This window comes from Mauremys reevesii, linkage group 10 (genome assembly GCF_016161935.1).
Source record: "Mauremys reevesii isolate NIE-2019 linkage group 10, ASM1616193v1, whole genome shotgun sequence".
NCBI lineage: Eukaryota > Metazoa > Chordata > Testudines > Geoemydidae > Mauremys > Mauremys reevesii.
The window spans coordinates 41413520-41435017 of record NC_052632.1 but is presented as its reverse complement, the minus strand read 5'-3'; the positions used below and the strand labels follow the sequence as shown (position 1 = coordinate 41435017).

General features: G+C 48.1%; 1 protein-coding gene across 4 annotated transcripts in view; it reads left to right on the top strand.

Annotated features, from left to right (window-relative positions):
- The window catches only part of CPEB1 (cytoplasmic polyadenylation element binding protein 1), a 79562-nt gene that overhangs the window by 45506 nt on the left and 12558 nt on the right, over positions 1–21498 (top strand). For 3 of the 4 annotated variants that reach the window (XM_039492859.1, XM_039492855.1, XM_039492856.1), the window contains 5 exons: positions 13462–13688; positions 18269–18518; positions 18981–19094; positions 19775–19879; positions 20833–20969. In XM_039492859.1, the coding sequence (XP_039348793.1) occupies positions 13462–13688; positions 18269–18518; positions 18981–19094; positions 19775–19879; positions 20833–20969 (833 nt within the window). The remainder of the gene's footprint in view (positions 1–13461; positions 13689–18268; positions 18519–18980; positions 19095–19774; positions 19880–20832; positions 20970–21498) is intronic. The other variant, XM_039492858.1, reaches the window with a different exon arrangement.

Sequence of the window (21498 nt, the reverse complement as noted above, 5' to 3'; positions counted from 1 at the left end):
GTAGAAAAGCGCTGAAGCATGTGCTTACATGCTGTTCTTAATAGGGATGTTTCCTGAATTGAAGCCTAGATATACAGGTGTTGGCAGACCCAACCTCTGGTAGGAATGTACTGCATGTTGTGGTGCTCTGGAAATCCACTAAAGCAAACTGCCATAAACACCTGTGGGAAGGTGTTAATCCCCATAGCAGGGATGGCTAGCATGGATCCAGAAGTTGGATTCCTGATCCTGTCAAGTATCCAAGCTCACCTTCCTGGACCATCCACTAACTGAATGTGTAAGATCAGTCCAGTGACCATTGTTGACCACTGTAGGTGTGCTTTAATTCAGAGGAAGCAACTAATGCTGTTAGAAACAGTCTTCTAGTTTAAGAAGCAACTGTTGGCCTTCCTGGAGGAGCTAAGCCTCCTGCCTTGTCATTATTCAATTGCAAAGCAAAGACAAAACCCACTGGTTGGAATGGAATCTGGGTAAGCAGAGAAATCTGTGAGATGTCCATCTTTGTCAGCTACGTCTTGAGATGTGGGTTGCAAAAGTTGAACTCTGTATCCAAAGCAAGGACCTACCACCAGCTGATACAATGGCATAATATTTCTTGGTATTCTCCATCCCACTTGTTATGCATCTCTGTACATTTGCTTTTTTGACAGCTACTGCACCTTAAGTTTCATCAAACTGTTGGCAGTGTCCCCCAGGCCTTTCCCAAGTAGGTACAGCTGACTCCAAAGTAAGCAATGTGTAGCAGTGGATGGGAACTCTTTTGATGTCTCTTAAAATGCATTTGGCAGAGGAGGTTGTGTTGACACCAGGCTAGAATAAACTCTCTAGGCTTATCCTGATTTGGAAAGAGGTCTAGCTTGTCAAGGTTCTCCAGTACTATCACTGTAGTATCCTAAATGAGCCCTTCTCTGGGTTTAAGTGAAAGGGAGACATCTGAGATCATGCGAGTAACCCTGGGGAAAAGGATAAGGAAATCTTTACCCACCATGAACAAGAGGAACAAATTTTTGTCCTGGTTGGTGCTTAGGTCAGATTGTGACCGAAGTCTTAAACTCAATACTTGCTGCAGGTGGTCTTAACTGCCTTCCCCCCCCACCCTTTTAGCCCAGCAGCTACCTCCAAGTTCTAGATGGAGGCCATGTCTACATAAGTGCAATTACACTGGTGCAGACTTAATAGAGATGTGTTGCATCAGTGCTAACCTGGGCTTGCTTACACTGCTGCAGTGTGAGTGAGCCCCATGTAGTGGCTTTGCTGCATGCACAGGGACCAACACTGTAGTAGTGCTGAAAGGAAGGACCATTAGTCCTGAGTGCTGGAATCCACAACTTCCCCCTCGCTATGGCGTTCTGTGCTGCAGCTGCACTTCTGTAAATAGCCTTGCACAAGCACTTGCCCCATCCCACCAGTAATACCTACATTAGCGCTGTTCTAAAACACTGAGCACAAATATGAGGCATTAAACAATTCCTTGAACATGTTTGGCTGTCCAGTTACAGGGCTGCTCAAATTCAGTTCTGATAGTCAAACAGTAAGTTTAGACTAGTGCCCGGTAGCTGCCATCTGGGCTTGTGATGCCATCTTGGATTCTTAACAGAAACAAATCATGTCTAATATGCATACATGCGCTAAAACTGTTAATGGTGGCTTTGTCAGTGTCTTCTTCCAGTGGAAATGAAATTCAGTCCTGCTATGCCTAAAACCTGCAATCTTAACCCTCTCCTCTTTTGAGACCAGTCATTTGACTGACTTGGATTGATGTTAACAGGATACCTATTGCAGCAAAATACGTAGGTGCTTGAGTGAACATACCAGTGATATCAGATCTGCTGGTTGGGTTCCAGTTCAGGTGAGATGTCATTTAGTCTCTGATCTTGCACAATAGATAAGTTTGTGAAAGCACATAGGGTTTTCTGTGCTCCTTCAAGAGCTTCTTTCTCTAAACAATCTCTTCTGGGAAATCCCACTGCATTGGTATCTTAAAGCCGTCCTGGTAAAATGTAGCCACTGTTAATGCTGACCCTGCCATTGGTCTGTACCAGTACAATGCCATTTGGAGATGGTAATGGCTCATATACTAGGGTAGAGAACTTTATGGCTTCCTCACTCTGCTCAGAGCAAGGTCAGGCATGATGATCATATGAAAGCTTGCACAGTCCCTTGTCCTGATGTATGGCAGTGATTTGCCATTGTAGCTGCATAGGAGTGCACGTAGTAGTCAGTCCATTGTGAATGCACCTGTTGATCACAGAACCCTGAGGTTTGTGATTTTGGGGGCAGTGACATAGCCAAGTTCTGCTATTGGTGCAACTTTATAGGGTGTAGATTGACTGGCAGGCTTCATGCTTAACATCTCAAAGTTGAACCAGCCTGTAATCTGATGGAGGAGAACCTCTGCATCCTGAGCCTGCTCCGGTAGCTCTGAACAGCCCTGGGCTGCTAATCACTTACAGATTAGGCTCCCTAATCTGTCTGCTCTGCATTGCCAGTTCTCAGGGTGGCAGCATGGCATGGAGCACAGCTTCTCAAACCCACACTTCTGTACTGGGGCTGAAGTCTTGTATGGCCTCATCCAGACTCCCTTCCACTTGGAGAGTGTTGCCCCCAGTCCTGACACCTGGTGGGACCACACTGCTGCACGCTTGTCTCAGGCTCACAAGAGGTGGAATGCGCACTTCCATAGATTCCAGAGCCAGAAGGGCCCACTGATCATCTAGTCTGGACTGTACAGTGCAGGCTGGGAATTATTTCAGGGAAATTCTTAACACAGATCTTGGTGGAAAACCATCCAATCTTGGTGCACTAGCCCTGAAGCAAGCAGAAGTATAAGTCCATATGTGCAACCTGGTCACTATAACATGGTAAGCCTGTGGAGGAAGCTCTGTCATGCTGGCTGTATCTGGCCCCTCAGGCCTTCATTGAGAACTGTTGAGATTTCTGTTGGGGTCTGTACCAGACCAATCTGTTACAGCAGTGATCTGTGGCTTCTGGTATCAGCAGACAGGGATGAGCGCTCTGAGATGTGCTGCTTCCACTATCCATGATTTAAATAGGATTGTTGGTGGGTTCAGATTGTTTGCTGCGGCAAACAGACCTCAGCTCTTCAGCATTATGCTGCATTGCACCTGGCCATAATAGCCTGGTGTTTGGCATAACTAGGCCATATATTGCATGATGCTGCAGAATGCTGGTCACAGCTGTGCCAGTGGGGCTAAAGCCAATTGGTGGGGATTGACGCACATGCACTACAGAAGAGCAACTGTAGCTGGTCTGTTCAGACAGATGAGTCCCCAGTAGTTGGCTCCTTTTACAGACTGCACACCAGGATCCATGCTTGTCTTTACAACACTGTTGCAAAGGGATTAATTGCATGCTCTGCACAAGGGGATGCTCTGAAAGGGTTGCAGTCAGGGTGTACCTGCATGACCTTAAACTTGTGAGATTTCTCAAGTCTGTCCCCAAATATCTGGGAGTGAATGGGTCTCTGCACAGAACAAGGGACAAATGTAAGGGAGTTTCTTCTAGGGAGGCTGTAGCAAGTATTCCTGAGCCACCTCAATGCAGAGTCAGTGGGGAAGGGGCATAGTCTTCCTGGGTCTCTGCTGTGACAAAAGCACTTTCAGAATTGAGCTGAGATGCCAGGAGCAGCCACAAATGCTTTTGGGGCTCCCTATTTGTCTGGTGTGGAGACCTATTAAGGGCAGGTCCTAGCTAACCAAGTGACAGGATCGGTGACATGTATCAGACTCAGCCCACATTAGTGGACTTGAGCTTGATTAGGGGAGTTGGTTAGAACACCCTTGGTCTCCTCTGTATTGCATATCTTGATGTGTAACACTATCGGGGGTAGCGGTGTTAGTCTATATCCACAAAAACAAGGAGTCTGGTGGCACCTTGAAGGCAACCAGATTTATTTGAGCATAAGCTTTCATGGGTAAACTCCTTATTTTGATGTGTAATTGAGTCCCTGGACTCCTTTGTCTTCCTAGTGTGGCTGGACCCATAAGTGACAAAACAGCTGACTCAAGTGATGTGATGGGTGAGCTGCTGCCAATTCTAGAGAGGCAGCTCTCAGGTGGGGTCAGCAGTCTCATTCTTTTAGAGAGCCCCAGGACTGCACAGCCTCCCTCCTGCTAAAATGCTCTCCTCCATGGAGTACTGAATAGAAAAGGGTGGAATGGAAAGTGAAGTTGAGTGGAGAATACCCTAAATCATGTTGCAGAAAAGTCACTTCAAGGCTGGAGGTGGTCAGCCATTTTATCATTTAGTATCGGAATCCGACTCCTGGGTTAAAATACATGTGCTTGGGGCAGGATTCTAAGTGGAAGGAAGAGGGCTGAGATCTTAACCTTGAGTGCATTCCTTTTGCAGTGGAAGCTTGTTTGCTTTGTTAGGGGGGGACTAGATTCTGGTGTCTGGCTCAGATCAGTTGCAAATGGACTTCAACCAGTCTGGCAATACCTTTACAAGCCTGTTTAAATTTTGATGCCTGTTTTCAGATGCATTTAAGTTGCTTTTTCTTGCAGTCAGGTGTCTAGCTTAAAGGTGCATGGCCAAGCAAGCCCATGTTTTCAGATTTGTCCTGCATTATAGAGAATTTTTTATCTAATAGTGTTCTCATATCTAGGCTGCATATATAACTGGATAGTGGAAATGACTCTGCTTCCCCTGTTCTTGCATATATTATCAGTCTCTAGTTTGCACCCTAAGCATTGCAGCAGACACTTGTGAGGGAGTGTCTAATTGATAGTTTATATATAGAAATGTGTGTTCCTGGGCTTTGCAAAACAGCAAATGTATCAAATTTGACCTGGCAGTTTTTGCTTTTAAATCTTGGCTGCTGGAACGATGCTAATGCACAGTGGACACAATGCCATGCTTTATATTTGTCCCACTCTAAAAATAAGCATGCAATTGTGCATGTAGTCTCGAGTTACCTACTTGTGCATATTCTAGACCTGAAGACATCCCAAATCTCTCAGCAGATGCTTGCAAATCTTGTCTATTTCCATAAATTCTGTTCTGGCTAGTCTTGAATCCTGTCTGTCCCTACTCACAATATCCTGGCAAGTGTCTAGACAGCCTCTTGGTCAAGGCATGACTTGGGCCAAGAATTCAGGCCTGCCTCTTGCACCTCACCTGCTTGGAACTCTTCTCTAACTCCTTTTTATGCTGTCCATACAAGGGTCTGCTTCCAAACACTGAGTTCAGCCTATTAGCACCTGAGGCAAGAATGCAATTCCTGCTTGTAAAATGGAGTGGAGGCGCTCTGGTAAAGTGACTCGCCATGATGTCTGAATTGGTGCTAGAGCAGCAATAGAACCCAGGAGTCCTGACTTGCTCTGTAACTATTGGCTTATGATCCTTCCATACTTCCTCCTGGTGTTCTGAGCAAGCATGCAGATGGCCACCTGACATCTTAGTGCCTCATTTCAAAAATAAATATCCATGCTGTTGGATGTTCCAGTTAGCTTTTTTTATTGTAAAAAAACTAACTGGCCTTAGGTTTTAAGGTTAACACCCATTCAGGTGTTAAGGCTGGTCCTATTAGCAGGGAAGAAAGCAAAGCAGAAGCTCCAAAACAATTCTCAGGTAAATACCTACAAATCCAGGGCACCTTCTCACTCTCAAAGCTTAACTGTGTGCTCAGCATTGTGCAAAACTCAACCTGTGTCGAGACAGTCTAAAATGTCAGGCTACGTGGACAGGTGTATATGGCTGTTACCAGAGAACTTTGCATAATAAGTAAAACCAGTGTTTAAATCCAGGTGCTTCACCACTGAAATAATTGGGAGTGAGCTTGCCATAGCTGTGGAAAGTAATTTGCTCCCTGCAGGGAGCTGGAGCATTCCACAGCCCCAGAAAGGCTAATTCATGTGCTAACAGTATTTGTACAGTTACATCAATGCTCAAACATTCTTAATTTGTCTTCTGCAGGAAGATAGGAGGCAGAATTGTAGGTGGCCTGGTACTGTTTGCTAGGTTGCCAGAGTGAGTTCCCATCCCTGCATCTGGTTCTACTTTGTGGAGCAGACTTGGTGATGCTAGCTTGATACCCCTTCTGAGGCTGGGATTATGGCAACAGTTGGATAGCATCTGCAAGACAAATGGCTTCCTTGTGCCGTTTCTCTAAAGATCGAGGGGTGCTTCCTGTCACTATTTTTTGGCTGACTATAAATATACAAGCTGCTCTCACCTGGCCGAGTGGTGAAAACGGTGGGTGAGCTTTCTCTGGAACTGGAGTAGGCTATTCAGGATATCTGGCTTTCTCTGCAAGCTTAATCCCACAACAGAGAAGAAACTGCACTGTGTCCAATATCCAGGGCCCCAGACACATTGCCCTCCCCAAAACAAGTGCAACTGATGCTTGGCTTCCCTTGCATCAATTCTGTACATTCCTGGAGCATTGCAGTGCAATTCCAGGGAGCAGCAGGCATAGTTCTGAGACTGCATGGGTGCTAGTCTCCATGTCTGGCAACAATGTTGCACATTTGTATGAGCCATCTATGTCCATCTCGCTTGGTAAACTGACTCTGTACTACCCCTGTTTTGAGTAGAGCGCAGTTAGCACTGCTGGCTTGTCTTTGTACATGGTCCCTTGCTGTGCTCAAATGTCTGGAGGCACAGCACTGCTGTCAGACCCACTCTGGGTTCTGTTACTGCTGCAGTAAGCAGAGATGCACCTCTTTCTAAATGGGCATCTAAATCTCAGTGGTGCCTCCTTGTTCCTCTCAGCATGCCTGGGACACTTAGAATTGGAAAGTTTTCCCAGTTCTCATAGAAACAGGTGACTGCTTTACCTTTCCAATTCTAGTTCTTGAGGGGCACCACTGGGTCAGCTGTCTCCTTGCTGAACTAAGCAAGGAGCTGTAAGAGATCCTGACTTTCACTGGCTGTTGGTCTTCGTGGGGGATGGGGAGGCTTTGGCACTCTGCTCTGTGCACCAAGTACTCTTGTTCCAGGGTCTCTGTCCCTCTATCAGGAGACTAGAATGTCCTTTTATATCTAATCTTGGTGCAAGTTGTTGGCCAGCAAACAGTGATTGTTCAAATGTCTGGGCTTTGCGGACTTGTAAGAGCAAGCCCCAATAGCTCCTGCAAACAGTAGTTCCCTACGTAGCTGCAGGAAGCCTCTTCCAGAAAGGAGAAAAAATGCATTCAGAGCCTGACTCTCAGAACAAGTGTCTACACACTCAGTACCACAGCCAGGCGTAGAGTGCATACACACTACCAGCAACAGGTCTGCCTGGTCACTCGCATGCCTCCTATCTGATTGTAACCCACTGAGGTTCTGAACCTGCTCCCTGTCTCAGAAGTTGCAGACATCTCCTTTCCCCGGGTATGCATATGAAATGCATTAATCCCATGAGTTGCATGTGCCTCAACTTCTAAGGAAGCTGAATATGAAGTGCGGGTGGTACACCCCCTGGCCAACATGCAGTCCAATGATCTTGGGGGGGCTGGAGAGAGCATTAAAGGGAGCAGAAGCTTTTGGGTCACCCAAACTTGAGTCCTTAGTTCTGCACTAGAGATGCAGTTTCTTTTCTGAAAATAAGTTTTACTGGGGTCTCCTCTATAACTACAAAGAGGAAAATGGCTGATTCTTGTGATAAGCTGGTCAACAGATGAGTCGGTTCCTTTGCTGGACAGATTTTTTCCATAAATTCAGTACATGTGACTAGTCTTTAAAAAGACTCCTCTAATGCATAGTTTAGAAAAGCAAGTTTCTCATCACTAGTATTTCCCCAAATTAACTAGGTTAGAAGTCCCATGTATGATCCCTTTTCTTCAGTGTCTCCTGAGTCTGTCTCAAGCAGCCTCTTTGAGGAAATAGAAGCAGGTTCAGTTCTTGAAAGTGAAGTCTTGTGTATATTTTGACTTGGGTAGTAAAGTGGCTATGTATCCATTCCAAATGCCTTTCTTGAGCTTACACAAGGATCAGCTCAGTGTCCCATCCTCAAACTTGTGCCATTGCTCTTCCTAGACAGGCTTGGTAACACCCACAAATCCTATAGTGAAAGTGGTGGTGGGTTCGCCTGCTACTTCAGGCCATCTTCCTTCCATTATGAACTTGGGTGTGCCAAGCAAACTTTGAAAATCTCATGCTTCAGATTTAAATGAAAGCTGAAATGGCCTTCCAACTGCTTTTCTATGTCTACAGGGGAATTCCAGCCATCGACAGGCAGATGCTGGTATAGCTGAAATAGTGTAGACAGTGTAAACAGCTATAATCTGCACTTTCTGCAACAGTGAAAACACTTGCTTGAACCCAGGTGCAGATCAACTGTGCCTGTTTTATGGTTTGCAGTGTTGGTCACCAACATCCAAATTTGGGTCAGATCCCCGATATGGACTAGAGCTAAGGAGAGTTCATTTTGATAGCCACCCTTTATGTCCACAGTTCCTGCTCCTTCCATTACATAAGCAGTTTCTACCAGCATAGCTGTGTTCTCCACTGTTCAGGGGCACTATCCTGGGTGTGATGCCTTAGCATGGCTTGTCTGTTTGAAAGATGTGCAGTATCTAAGGTTCCCATGATGATCCCATGTAAGGGATAACCTCCTGCAGTGAACCATGTCTGGGCATGAGGCCACTAGGAAAAGTTTGAGGTCAAAGAAGCTGGTTCTAGAGCATCACTCTTCCATGAAACAGACTGCTGCTGAATACAAGCAGACTGGAGGAGTGTCTCGCTGGCTCATGCAGGAGGGCTGCTCCACAAAACTCCTAACCCTCAGACCTTGTCTCATGCTAACTTCTGTATGTTCCAAAATTGCAGGCGTGACTCTGGCTACAGCTGTAAGTTTGAAAGCTGCTTCTCTTGCTCCACTACCAAGAAGAACTGGCTTGTGCCTTTCACTGCTATATGCTGAGTGAAGGCCTGAGAAATGTTCCAGAGTCTTCTACAAGCTTGAAATATCAGCACATTGGCTCCTCCCTTGTGTGTACTGGAGGAGCTATAAATGGGGAGCTTCCTCATCACCCTAACACTTCAGTCAGGGATAAATCTTTCTCACAGACCTCTTAAGTGGTTGTTAGACCCACTTAGTTTTAAAATACTTAAATTACAAATTGCCCTCCCAAAAAAAGTTAGATTACATGGCTTCTACAGTCGTGTTAATTCTGCAGCTGTCCATAGTCTGAAAGAAATGATAGATAAGATGTGCTCTTCTGACTTTGGAAGGCCAGCCTTTGATGTATATCCTAGGCTACTGAGAGCTTTCAGAGGAACTAAAGTACTCAATTAACGGGGGAAGGGAGCAAAGTCAGACTTGGCAGAATTTTATTTTGCATTCCTAATGTGGCTCTTACTACTTGGTCAGTGACTGAGAGGATGGCAGTTTCCAGGTGAATAACTCCATTTGGAGAACTTTTGGCTTGGTGTCATTCATCCATTGAAAGCTGTCTTGTGTGCTGCAGGCACACCTACTTCCTGTGAGATCCTCCTCTCCTGGAGGTTTGGCCCGTGGGTCTCCTGTTTCCAAGCTGGGAACAATGAGATGTGAGCTGCTTGTGAAACAAGATCTACTCTCATGTGAACAGTAATGTTTCCTAGGCTGCCTTTGAAGGGTCTCTGCAACAAATGCAAACTGGTCATGTAAGCTTGAAATGGTGACCAAATGCTAGAGCTCCTACCTAAGCAGCTGGCAGTGTCTCTCCTCCCCTGCTTGTCTGCCTCAGCTGTTCTCAAAGGCAGTCTCCCACCCAAATGTTCTCCTCACTGCTAGCTAAGGAGAATGTATTTAGGTGGAAGGAGAGCATGGGTGCCAGGAAGCAGCACTCCTTCACAGCTTGCCTTTGAAGACAAATGGGATGGCTGTAAAGGCCCAAGTTCATACAGAAACTCATAAAATAGGCAAGATCCTGGCTTTGATGCAGTTTTAAAATGACTCACTTTGATCCAGTCACCCGTCTCAAGGCACTGCAGGTCTGCTGTGGGGGGTTACTGCTGTAGCACTTCCATTGTTTGTGATGTAGCAGAGGTGTCAAGGGCTTTCCCTGGAGTTCTGAATCATGAGGTGGAGTCAGTCTCTGGAAACACTGAGCCCCATCAAACCCGGAACCACGGAGTCAGGCTGGCAGCTGGGTAGGCCACCAGAGTTAACTTCATTGAGGTCTCAAGTACAGTGTAGGTTGCATCATAAGCAAGCTTGGGAGTCCCCAGGGTGATGGCCTCTGTTATGGGCTCCACCCACAGAGCTGGGAGCTCTGGAGTACTGCTCAGGTAGGTCTAAAGAGAGAACAGGAAACCTTTAGACGGAATAGCTTCACACTGTCAACACAAATGGCTTAAAATCTAGGGCCTGCAAACATCCTTCAAACACTGTTGGTTTAGTGCTTAGCAAGTCCCACGGACCTTGGTGGAACAATGCTCATAATGAGTTTGCAGAATTGGGCCCTCAGCTTTTAACTCAAAGGCTTCCACTTAGTTAATTAACACTGTCTTGAAGGAAAATATTCTCAACCCCACTTGGAAATTAGCATCGCTCCAGCCACTCATCACTATACAGTCCTTGGCACCTAGCTACATTAGCAGGTTAGCAACTTAATCTGCCTATAACTGCTCCCCAGTTAAGTAAGCCCAGCCCAACTGCAGAGATAATTGGGCAGTCCTCAAACAAATGAGGTAAGTACCTAGTATCCCTTGCCCACCCCCCACATACTATTCTGCCAGGCTTCCACATATCCTAGAGCTGTTAACCTGAACTTTGGTTTAACTCTGTCACTCTGCAGGTAGAGAACCAGAGATGGCTCATTAACTTAGAACACTAGATGTAGGCAGCTGCTAGTGTGTTGGTATGGCTGTGTTCAGGCAGCATAATGCTGTGGGGTTTACATATGGCCCACAAGTAGCAAAACTTTCTCCCTAATTTTGTTTGTCAAGGAGAGGTCAGCAGTGATGCATTTGGCAGCTCTGAGGCTTGGGTGGCAGGACCAGCCTGCTATGCATCAGAGTTTGTAATGGTCAATGACTAATCAGTTTTTAGACTAACAAATTCAGCTGTCTTCCTTGAACAATACACTAGCTGTATTGCTTTCAAACATGCCACATGACTTCAGAGAAGCCTGAAACCATGCTTACTCCAGCTTGAACAGAATGTTTCCCAACCCATACAACAAACCTGTACTCTGGAAAGGGGCCCAGTCTCCCCTCATCCCAAAGCTGTTGACGCTAGCTTTTCCTTAATGCTTGATCTGCCAGTGCAGCTCCACCAGCAGTAGCAAGTCAGCACTAGTATAGAGAAGGCTTCGTGGGTCTGCTCAGGCTGGTGGCAGGCACCTGGTCTGTGCTAGCATTCCTGCTGTTTCTCCAGCTAGAGCTGAGCTCATGTTTGCAGTGGAGGAAAGTCCTGGCAGACAAGTCTGTAGCATAGGGCAGATTGGGAATTGAAGGGGAATTAAGAGTAGCAAAAACTGACACACTTGCTTATACTCTAAAAGGGCAAAGTTAAGCTAGTGCTGTGCAATACCTGGCCTCCAGTGTCCTGAGAAACCAGAGCTGCAGACTGGCAGGTTCCTGTGCCATAGGCCAGAAGTTGTTAACCCTGGGTACGCAGAGGTCTTCCGGGGGTACATCAACTCCTCTAGATCAGTTTCTCAACCTGGGGGTTGAACCTTGAAGGTGGGGATGGGTTTAGGGGAATCGCTAGTGCAGGGATGGCAAGCAGGGCTGTTGCTTGGGGCCCCACACCACAGGCAGCCCCATGAAGGTAAGTTACATGCTTCAACCCCAGGCAGTGCGGCTCAGGCTGATCCTGGAAGGGGTATGGAAGGGTTGAAAACCACTGTCATAGGGATCGTCCATGTGCTGTGGACATAGGTGGGAAGAAATCCTACTCTAAACCTGTGTGGTGCTTGCTGTTGGTGACTGTACAGCCCAGATTCTCAGTGCTTGGTGGGTGAGGATGAGTAAGCATTGGAACGTTCCAGCATGCCACTAAGATTTGTCTTAAATAGCCATAATGCCTCCATCAGCTAACTGCTAGCAGTCTCTTGTCATTCACCTTTTAAGCTGCAAGTAGGCACTGTGTGGTGCTGATGTACATAAATTCTGCATTTCCTCCTTGTAAGGAGGTGCCTCTGGCCTTGGCTTGACAGGGATTTAAAGGTAGGTGCTGGAATATGCTTGCCAATGTGTTCAGACTCTAGTATAGGAAAAACTAGACTAGTTTGCCCTAGAACTATATACCACATTGGCTAATGTTTTCTGTAACCCCTCTCGGTCCTAGTCCTGGCATAAGGAAGGGCTGGGGTGATGGCCACCTGACCAATGAGCTCTCATGAAGGCTGCCTTTCTGAAAACCTGCTCCTCCTCAGACTAACTAGTATTGGCTTTGAAGCCACTGCAGACTTTAGACTAGCTATAAATGCTCTTCTAAATCATTGAGCCTGCTGCAGAACTGTCCCCCTGCACAGGTCAGGGCCCTGCAGAGCCTGCCCTGGGTGGTAACAGTGTTTGATCACGTGCTTGTGCAAGGGAAGTCTCCTCTATTCAGGTGGGAGGGGCACATGTCCAAGGCTTAAACCCACAGGTGTGGTTCTGGACCAGGTGCTGACAGCAGTTTCGGCAGGCCGCTGACAGGAGATGCTCTGGTAAGGCTTGGCATTGGATTGCAGCGGTACAGTCTGAAATGGCGCTGGGAGGGAATGCTCTGCAGTGCACATGCTGCTGTGGGAGGAGTGATGTCTGGAGTGTCTTGCCTCTCCAGAGGTGGAAACACAAAGGCGATGGGCAAGTCCCTCGGAACATCAGAAGGTGATGCCCACTTGAGTCTATGGGCTGGCTTCTGGGCATGGGCCTGTTGTGTTTATCAGCATGCTCTGGTAGTGTTGGTAGCCATGGCAGCTACATGTACAGGTCTAGCTGTAACCAGTTCAGGGTACCACTTCCAGTGTTCATGGCCACTCCTATATACCTGTTGTAACCAGTCCTTGTTCCTTCCAGCTCTGTGCAGTAGGGTGTCCCATAGTGCATTGCCCCACATGGCACTAGGGTGGCGTGTGCGCCCTACAAGCACTTGATTCCTTGCTGAGACGCTAAGGGATAGCTGCCCAGACTTTGTCAGCATGCACTTGTGCAAAATGTCTGACACTGGGAGCAGAACTCTGCTTTTGCAACCAGTGCTAATGGGGCCTTGGCACTCAGTTCCTCTGCTCTCCCTCGGCTGGGAGGCAGCTAATGAGGTAGATAGTATTAAACATCCATCTGGCCACCCAGACTGGCATTGCTTACTCTGTATATTAACCACGATGCTGTTGCATCTGTGTTTCAGAGTGGTCAAGCAGTTTTTTCAGGAACCCACTAGCTTCCAGACACAGCCTGGCCAAAGGAGATTGGAGAAAGCACGTGTCTAACTTCTGTCCAGACCAAGCCTCCTCGATGCTGCCTGATACCAGAGCCTTTTGGGAGTGTGGGTGGGGAAATGGGTCCAATATGCTAATGAGGGGGGTTTCTCTGTTCTAGTTCTCAGCATGCTCAGTAGCCCTCTGGGGAATGTTTTGGGAAAGCCCCCTCTGGGCTTCCTGCCTCTGGACCCAATTGGCTCGGACTTGGGAGAGAAGTTTCCCACGCAGACTCTGAGGAGCTCCCGCCTGGACAGTCGCGCTCTCCTGGATTCCCGCTCCAGCAGCCCCTCGGACTCTGATACCAGTGGATTCAGCTCGGGATCTGATCATCTCTCAGATTTAATCGTAAGATGGTTCTTTGTTTTCCTAACCTCAAGTCTTTGCATTGCCCCTCTTAGGTCAAACACTCAACTCTTGGCATCTTAGGAGAACGGCATTGTGCTGCAGAACACCATGACTCCATCCTGAGACAGTAAAAAGGGATTAATTGCTCCATTGTTCTTTCAATAGCTCCTAGCCTGAAACTAAGAGTTGCTTCCCTTCTGGATCTGCCTTCATCCAGGATTTGGAAGATAGACTGGCTTACCTAGCATCACCCTCCCAGGGTGAGGGGAGCCGACCATTGTGCCAATTTTTCCTTAAACAATGGACACTAAAGGGGTAATTTACTATTGAGACCTCTTTTATGGCATTACTCAGAGTACTTGAAATTCAGTCACTCTATAAAAGTTCCAGGACAAACACTTGCCCTACAATCCCCATGCTAATTGAGGTGACTTCAATCAGTTCTCATGTTTAGATACTACTTTGGTAAGGCTCAAACAGCTAGAGCAGCAGTTCACAAACTGGGGGTTGGGACCCCCTTTGAATGGGGTCACCAGGGCTGGCTTAGACTTGCTGGGGCCCGGGGCTAAAGCCCAACCCCCACTAGACAGGGTGGAAGTCAAAGCCCGAGGGCTTCAGCCCTGGGTGTCCGGACTCAAGTTGCAGGCTCCCTGCCTGGGGCGGAAGTCCTTGAGCTTCAGCTTTGGCCCCTGTCCTGGGGTTGACGTAATTTTTGTTATTAGGGGGTCATAGTACTATGATTGAGAACCCCTGAGCTAGGAGGAGGGGGCAGTAAATTGACATGGGGGGTGGGAGGATGCCATCAGTTGTTGAAAGCAAATAAACAGGTCAGGTATGACTTTTACCTGTCACTTAGTGTTGTGCCTGTTACAAATACCCTTCAGAAGTGTTCTCAAAGTTGCCAGTGTTCTTTAAATCTGACCCAAATCTTAAACTGCTTTAAAACTGAAGGCTGATAACACTTCCCCATATTTTTCACCAGTTCAGAGGGAAACAAGATTCCAAAATTTAATTGCAGTTGATTTCTTTTGATAGTACTTGCCATGTTCTTTCCAAACAAATTGCCCCTGCCCCCAGAGTTAACTAGTTAAAGGAAAGGGAAATAAGTATTTGGCCATGTTAGAGCAGTAAGTATTTTAGGATATAGGTTATTGCCTGTGGCACGGCTGGCTGGCTAGTTTCTTTTGTAGCAATCTTGGAGGAAGGATTTGCAACTCAAACACTGCAGCTCTGAAAGTAAAACTGATAGCCTCACCAAGCTGAGGAAAATGCAAAAAGCAAAATCAAATTAACTTTCACTAATGTGGAGTGCTAGTAACTTGGGAAAGACCTCTTTAATTTTCAGAAGGGACAAAAAAATTAGTCTGGGTTGTAGTTCTCAAGCAACTTAAACTAGCCACCTTTAAACATTTCTCACTTTTGCACAGTCTGGCATTGCCACCACCGATGCTGGCAACCAGGGGAGATTCTTTCATAAAAAGGCTGGTGTAGACAAGGCTTTGGTCCTGCTCCAGAGGGCTCAGTCTAGTTGTCACTGGGGAAAGTAAACAAAACAGTCTTGCTTCTCATGTTCTGTAAGGGTAGCTTTCACATTGAGTCTCTGCTGCTTATCCTTTTATCACACTTGTACACCTGACTTGCAGGGCTTAAAATGTAAAGTCTTTCCTAGTGTGCTAACAGGATTTGTGGGAAAGTCTCTCTCCCACCCCATGCTGGGCACTCAGATGCCACAACCAAATGTTGGTCTTCATTCTCCACCTGCTCTCTTGGTGACCATCTCACAGGACTGTGACACTAAAACTTTGCAGAAGGAAGCAGATTGGCAAAAACATCAGTTCTATGGACCTCTAATTGTATAATTTTGTGCATGTTGCTCAAAGCTAATTGCTGCTTCCTCATCTGGTGGTCAGGGCCCATGTACTTACTATCCACAACATGCAGCCAGCTATACAGTGTTCTCCTAATGCATTTGGTTCAGAGCTGTGTGCTTTGGATTCTAGATTAGCAGGCCAGGGATGGCTAGATGTCTTCAAATGCTAGTCTGTTAAATACTAAACCCATTTGTCCTGAGAGAATCACCTTGCATGATTCTGAGCAGCTCTTTTGAGACTCATTAACTTTGGGTTTGGTATACAAACTCCTCCAAGCCTGTCAGCACCATGCAATGCCTCTGCTCTGGTTTGCAGCTTGCAGTTCTCACCCACCTCACTTCTTGGACCTCTTCTCCGCATACCCACTTTTTCTGCCACAAGCAGTTTACTATTCAGGCTAGCAGAGCAGTATGTCATACAAGTTTCCTGTCTCCTTCTGAGGTGTCGCTGGAGATCCCTGTGAGCAGCACTTCCTTGCAGCCTCTGTTTAGCCTAAGCTGCTTTGGGTTTTTCAGACTGGGTGTTCAGAGCATCCCTGTAGCCAAACCCAAGGAGACCTGCAGGCTACTGTATACCTGCCCAAGACTTTCTCCCCTGAGCCACAAAGGGAAATGGTGTAAAATCCAGCAACAGTAGGTACTTCAGAAGGTCAGGCTCTCCCTGGACTCCAGATAGTTTGTTCAGATGGCCTTTAATCCTTGGAAGGCCTTATTCACATGCTCAAGGGCTAACTGATGACCATGAGGGGTGGGGAAGGAATTTCCCCCAGATCAGGATGGCAATGATCTCAGGGAGGCTTTCACTTTCCCCTGCAGTGTGTGGTTGGGGAGTCACTTAATCATTTCCCTGCCATTGCAGGGGCACTGGTGCACCTCTGTCCCTCCTATTCTCTGCCTGTGGCACATCATAGTCCAGCCTTCCATGGGCTATAATACTACTTGCTAATTTTAGAGACAAGGTGGGAGATCTAATCTATTAGACCAACTTCTCGCTGGATTCAGTATGCAGGTGCTAGGTGACATCAATGGCCTGAGAAACACAGGAGGTCAGACTAGAAGATCTGCTGGTCCCTTAAGCCGTAAATACTGACCTAGATCTCTACAAGTGACCTGGCCTGGTTGCTGTAGAGCAACCTTGCCGGAGACAGTAGAAGAATTAATTTGAGAGGAGAGCATTTCAGTGTTCAACCCTCTTCCATTTGGAGTGAACTTAGACTCCTTATGGGCAAGACATGCAGCATCCAGAGCATTACTTCTAGCCTGAGTGTACTGATAATCCCCATGCCTGGCGTGCTTTGCCTGAAAGCATTCTACTCTAGCTGGTATGTTAGAGCTCTGTCTCCTGGATCAAAGTGCAGCTTCCCCTCAGCATTGGAGTCTGAAATGGACTTCTCTAGGACCTTCCATAGAGCTCTAGGTACTCGGGAAGGAAGTGGGTGGATCAGAGTGACACCTGGAATCTCGCACACCAGGTGCCAGCTGCAGGCCTGTCACCTGCCTCACACAGTAGCCTGCTGTGGAGAAGCAGTGTCTGGAACCCATGCTTATCCAGCTGAAGAGGAGCTGGCATAGCTTGCCCAGCTGAATACTGAAAGGCAGTCTAATGTCAGTAGGACTCTGGATTGCACTCTGCCAGTCTGGCCATCATTTGGCTCCCTCTGGCCCAAATACTTGCCCCTCTGCAACCAGCCTAAGTGTCAGTGACCACTTTGCACTGATCAGTGGTAGATGCTGTGTAGGAACCTGCCCCATGCCTGACAGACAGGGCCGGCTCCAGGCACCAGCGTGTCAAGCAGGTGCTTGGGGCAGCAACTCGGGAGTAGGGCGACACTTTCAGGGATTCGGCGGCAATTTGGCAGAGGGTCCCTCGCTCCCGTTTGGAGTGAAGGACGTCCCGCTGAATTGCCGCAGATCGCGATCGCGGCTTTTTTGGCTGCTTGGGGCGGCAAAACCCCTGGAGCTGGCCCTGCTGACACACTAGTATTAGGGTAACCGGGCTTGCCCCATGTGGGTACCAGGAGGGAACTCCTCATCCCCCTCAGTGGGCAGCATTTCCAGTTTCTACATTCTTGGTGCAGATGTGCCTGTTGAGATGGCCACACAGCAGCCAGTGTTAATGCTACACCGGGTCTCTCTCCCACCCCAGTGGAATCATGACTTAGCAGATTTCCTACTTGATGGTTAATTGCAGATTTACGGACCAGATGTGCTGGCCACCTTTGAGTAGCTTTGCCACATGGCAGGCAAGGCACAGACTTGCATGCTAATGGTTCTCCCCTCCACTGCTGTCAGCACCTATAAGACTCAGCTATCCAAACATTGCAGCCTTGAGTGCCTGCCCACTTTCTGTGTTGCATTGTGGTAGCATGCAGAGGCCACAATGGAGGCCAGGCTCCAGCATGCAACTTGCTGTGCACACAGTCCTACTCCAGTATCAATGACAAGACAACCCTAACGGAGGAGGAGGAATCTGCCTCCTGCAGATGGAACACAGCCTCAGATTAAATGGGAAACATCCCAGACTAGTGACTTAACAATACGATTACTTTTCAGTAGACATAAACCCGCAAGAACCCTGCCTTTTGGCTTGCATAATTGGGCAGGAACACCTGCTCCTCTAAAGTCAAGTAGGAGGACTGCCTTGCAGCAGTTCACGCTGTCATGGGCGTCCCTTTGGACTGGGAATTACAGAGCACTTTGTTTCTTGCAGTCAAGCCTTCGGATCTCCCCACCTCTTCCCTTCCTGCCCCTCAGCGGTGTGTCAAGGGACCCCTTAAAGATGGGTGTGGGGTCACGACTGGATCAAGATCAAGCTGCATTGGCTGCAGTAACTTCCTCTCCAGCCAGTGCGTCTAAAAGATGGCCTGGGGCATCTGTGTGGCCTTCCTGGGACCTGCTGGACTCACCAGAGGACCCTTTCAGCATTGAAAGAGAGGCCAGGCTTCATAGGCAAGCAGCAGGTAAGTCAGGGCTCGGGGTCTCATCACTTATTTTTCATTACTATGGGCCCAATCTCAGACCACAGCCCCACTGTGCTAAGAGCTGTACAGACAGCAGGAAGATGGTCTTGGCCCCGAGGACCTTAGTCCAAGTTGGCAGCGTGCTCCATAAAGTCACGTAACTGCTGACCCTCACTTTTGGGGGAAGAGGAGACTGGCCTTGATGCAGGGAGTGATGCTGGGATGTGACAATACTGCTAGCAGTTCTGGGTCTGCCACCACCAGCATTCTGGGTCTGGTAGGCTGGCAGGAAAGTAGCCCTTGTATGGACAAGTGTGCCTACTCTTGACTCGAAGCTGTATCCTTGTTTGAGTGTGGCAGCCCCCTGAGACCATATCAGACCAGGGAGCTAGGCAGAAACTTATCCATAGCTTGAAATGGTGCCAAATGGTCCTATAAAGCTACTTTTGCATCTGTTTTAAGCTGTGAACGAGGCAACCTGCACCTGGAGCGGGCAGCTCCCTCCCCGAAACTACAAGAACCCAGTCTATTCCTGCAAAGTCTTTCTGGGAGGTGTTCCATGGGATATCACGGAAGGTAAGTGGCCTCCTGTACTCCCTGGGCTGCAGACCTCTACAAGAGCCAGTCCTGAAGCTGTCACTAGGGTGCGTCGGGAAGGGCCCCAACACTTAAACTTCTCTACACTCCTTTCCCACTGCTGCCAGCTCGCTCCACACTAGGGCAGGTAGTCTCCATGCACCCAGGGTGTTTAACCCGACAGGTCTAGGCTAAATAGCTACCAAGTTGTGTACAGAAAGCTTGGGGCTTTCTGTACACAACTTGGTAGCTAGCAACAACTGGATGTCTCCAAAGGAGTCTGTGAAACAGCTTCCCCAAAACTGCCAGGGCTGGTGTGGGGAGGGTATTAAAGGCTCACTATCTTCTCTCCCCACCCCTGTTCCCAGAAAAATGTCTAGTGAAGAGCTCTAAACCCAGTGTTCCCTCTCAGCCCAGTACTCAAACACTTAACTCTGAGCATGTGACTCACTGAAGTGGCTGGCCTCTGCCTAAAAACCTTGTGCTTGTTGGGGGCCCTGGTTGCCCACCAAACTCTGCCTCCTTGGCCATAGCACAGCTCCATTCAGTCCCTCTAAGAGGAGGGTTAGTCATGCACACAGGCATTCGCTCCTGGGGAAGGAATGGCTCCAGAGATCAGTTCTTGCACCTCCAGGGTGGGCTCTCCTGCTGCCTCTGAATGGAACTTTCTTTGTGTGCAGCTGGACTGATCAACACCTTCCGTGTGTTTGGCTCACTGAGTGTGGAGTGGCCTGGTAAGGATGGCAAACACCCTCGCTGCCCTCCCAAAGGTAATATGCCTAAAGGTAATAGAGACATGGTAGGCCTACTTTTTTCCCCATGCTATGTTACAGCACTGATGCTGGGATGGCACGGCTGCATGCTGGTGACTAGATGGGACAGAGCACTGTAGGGTAAACACTGCGCACTTTCACTGTTCTGCGCAAGGGTAGCACGGTTTTTCCTCTTACTAAAATTCTGCTAACCTGTCCAGAGCGAGGCAGTGCATATATAGACTATCTGGAAAGCACATGGGAACTCCTGCCCAGAGCTAAGCTGGTGCTGCAGAACTCTGATGTGAGACTGCATTGCCAGTCACCATTACAGTGTAAGCATCCCACACTGGCACACACCAGGCACTTAAATACAGTACATGGCTATTCGTTATAAGCAGTGTTACAATTAATCTACAGCAAGCTGAATTCTGTTCCCTTGGACTGTCTGCCCAAGAACAGAGTCAAACTAACCAGACTAATGGGTAACTGTCAATCATGAATGGATTGGTTAGGTGCTTAGTGACCTGGCTCAGTGTATTAAGTAGTCTTGAGGTCTGAGCACTAGCACTTAATGAAACACTTCTGTGCTGTCCTCAGTAAACTTAGAGCTCTGGATTGATGCATCATAGCAGTGAAGCCAAGAATGCTAGTCTGTTGGGAGCATGTTCTGGCCAGAATAGTTACACCCATCACTTGTGACTTGGATACCATCATTCTATGCCAGTCCCAACTACCTAGCTGACAGGGAGGTGTTGAAACGGGTTCCATTGAACATATAGAGTGATGGTACAGGTGGAAGGATGAAGCACAGAGCTGAGTGCTAGCTGTTCCTTTGATCTCATTCCATGCAGAGGAAGATTAAAGTGGATACAGTTCAAATGGGATGGCTGGGAGGCATTTAAAAAGGCTTGGGATGGGGGTGATCCCTTCTTGTGAGTGCTGCTGTTCTAACTCTGCGCTCTTTCCCCCTGCGCCCCCCCCAGGATACGTCTACCTGGTGTTTGAGTCAGAGAAGTCTGTGCGAGCCCTGCTGCAGGCTTGCTCCCAAGACCTGTTGAGCCCTGATGGCCTGAGCGAGTACTACTTCAAGATGTCCAGCCGCAGGATGCGCTGTAAGGAGGTCAGTGGACTTGCTAGCCCTCTAGCTCAACTAAAACAAGACATTGCTGAGCTCGTGCTTGATGTGTCTAGAACCAGGGTTGGTGGCTGCTTATGGTGCAGCAGTGTCCATGGAACTGCCCTGCTAGAGGCTGAAATCCGTAACTTGTTGGTGAGGAAGCCTTCAGAGAACAACCTCTCTGCAGAGAATACTTGGCTGATGGACAGTCTGCCAGCCTCCTGTCCTCAGCTGCTAATCTGGATGTTAACGCAGAGCGGCAGCATGGCCTATAGAAAAGGTCCTCAGATGCTCTCCACTCAACCCCCACCCTCGGTCCCGTGAGCCTCATGCTCCACAGCAAGAAGCCATGGCTGGGTGGGGCAGCTGGGTGAGGTCTGTGCGGGGGGTGCTGGGGTGTGGGGTGGCTATCCTGCTCCAGGGAAGCACCGCTTAGACATGGAGCTGGCTGAGCATGGAGCAGCAAGAGTCAGGCAGGCAGCTGGCTCCTGGCTACCTTTCCACAGTGCTTTCCTGCAGCAGAGGCAATGTG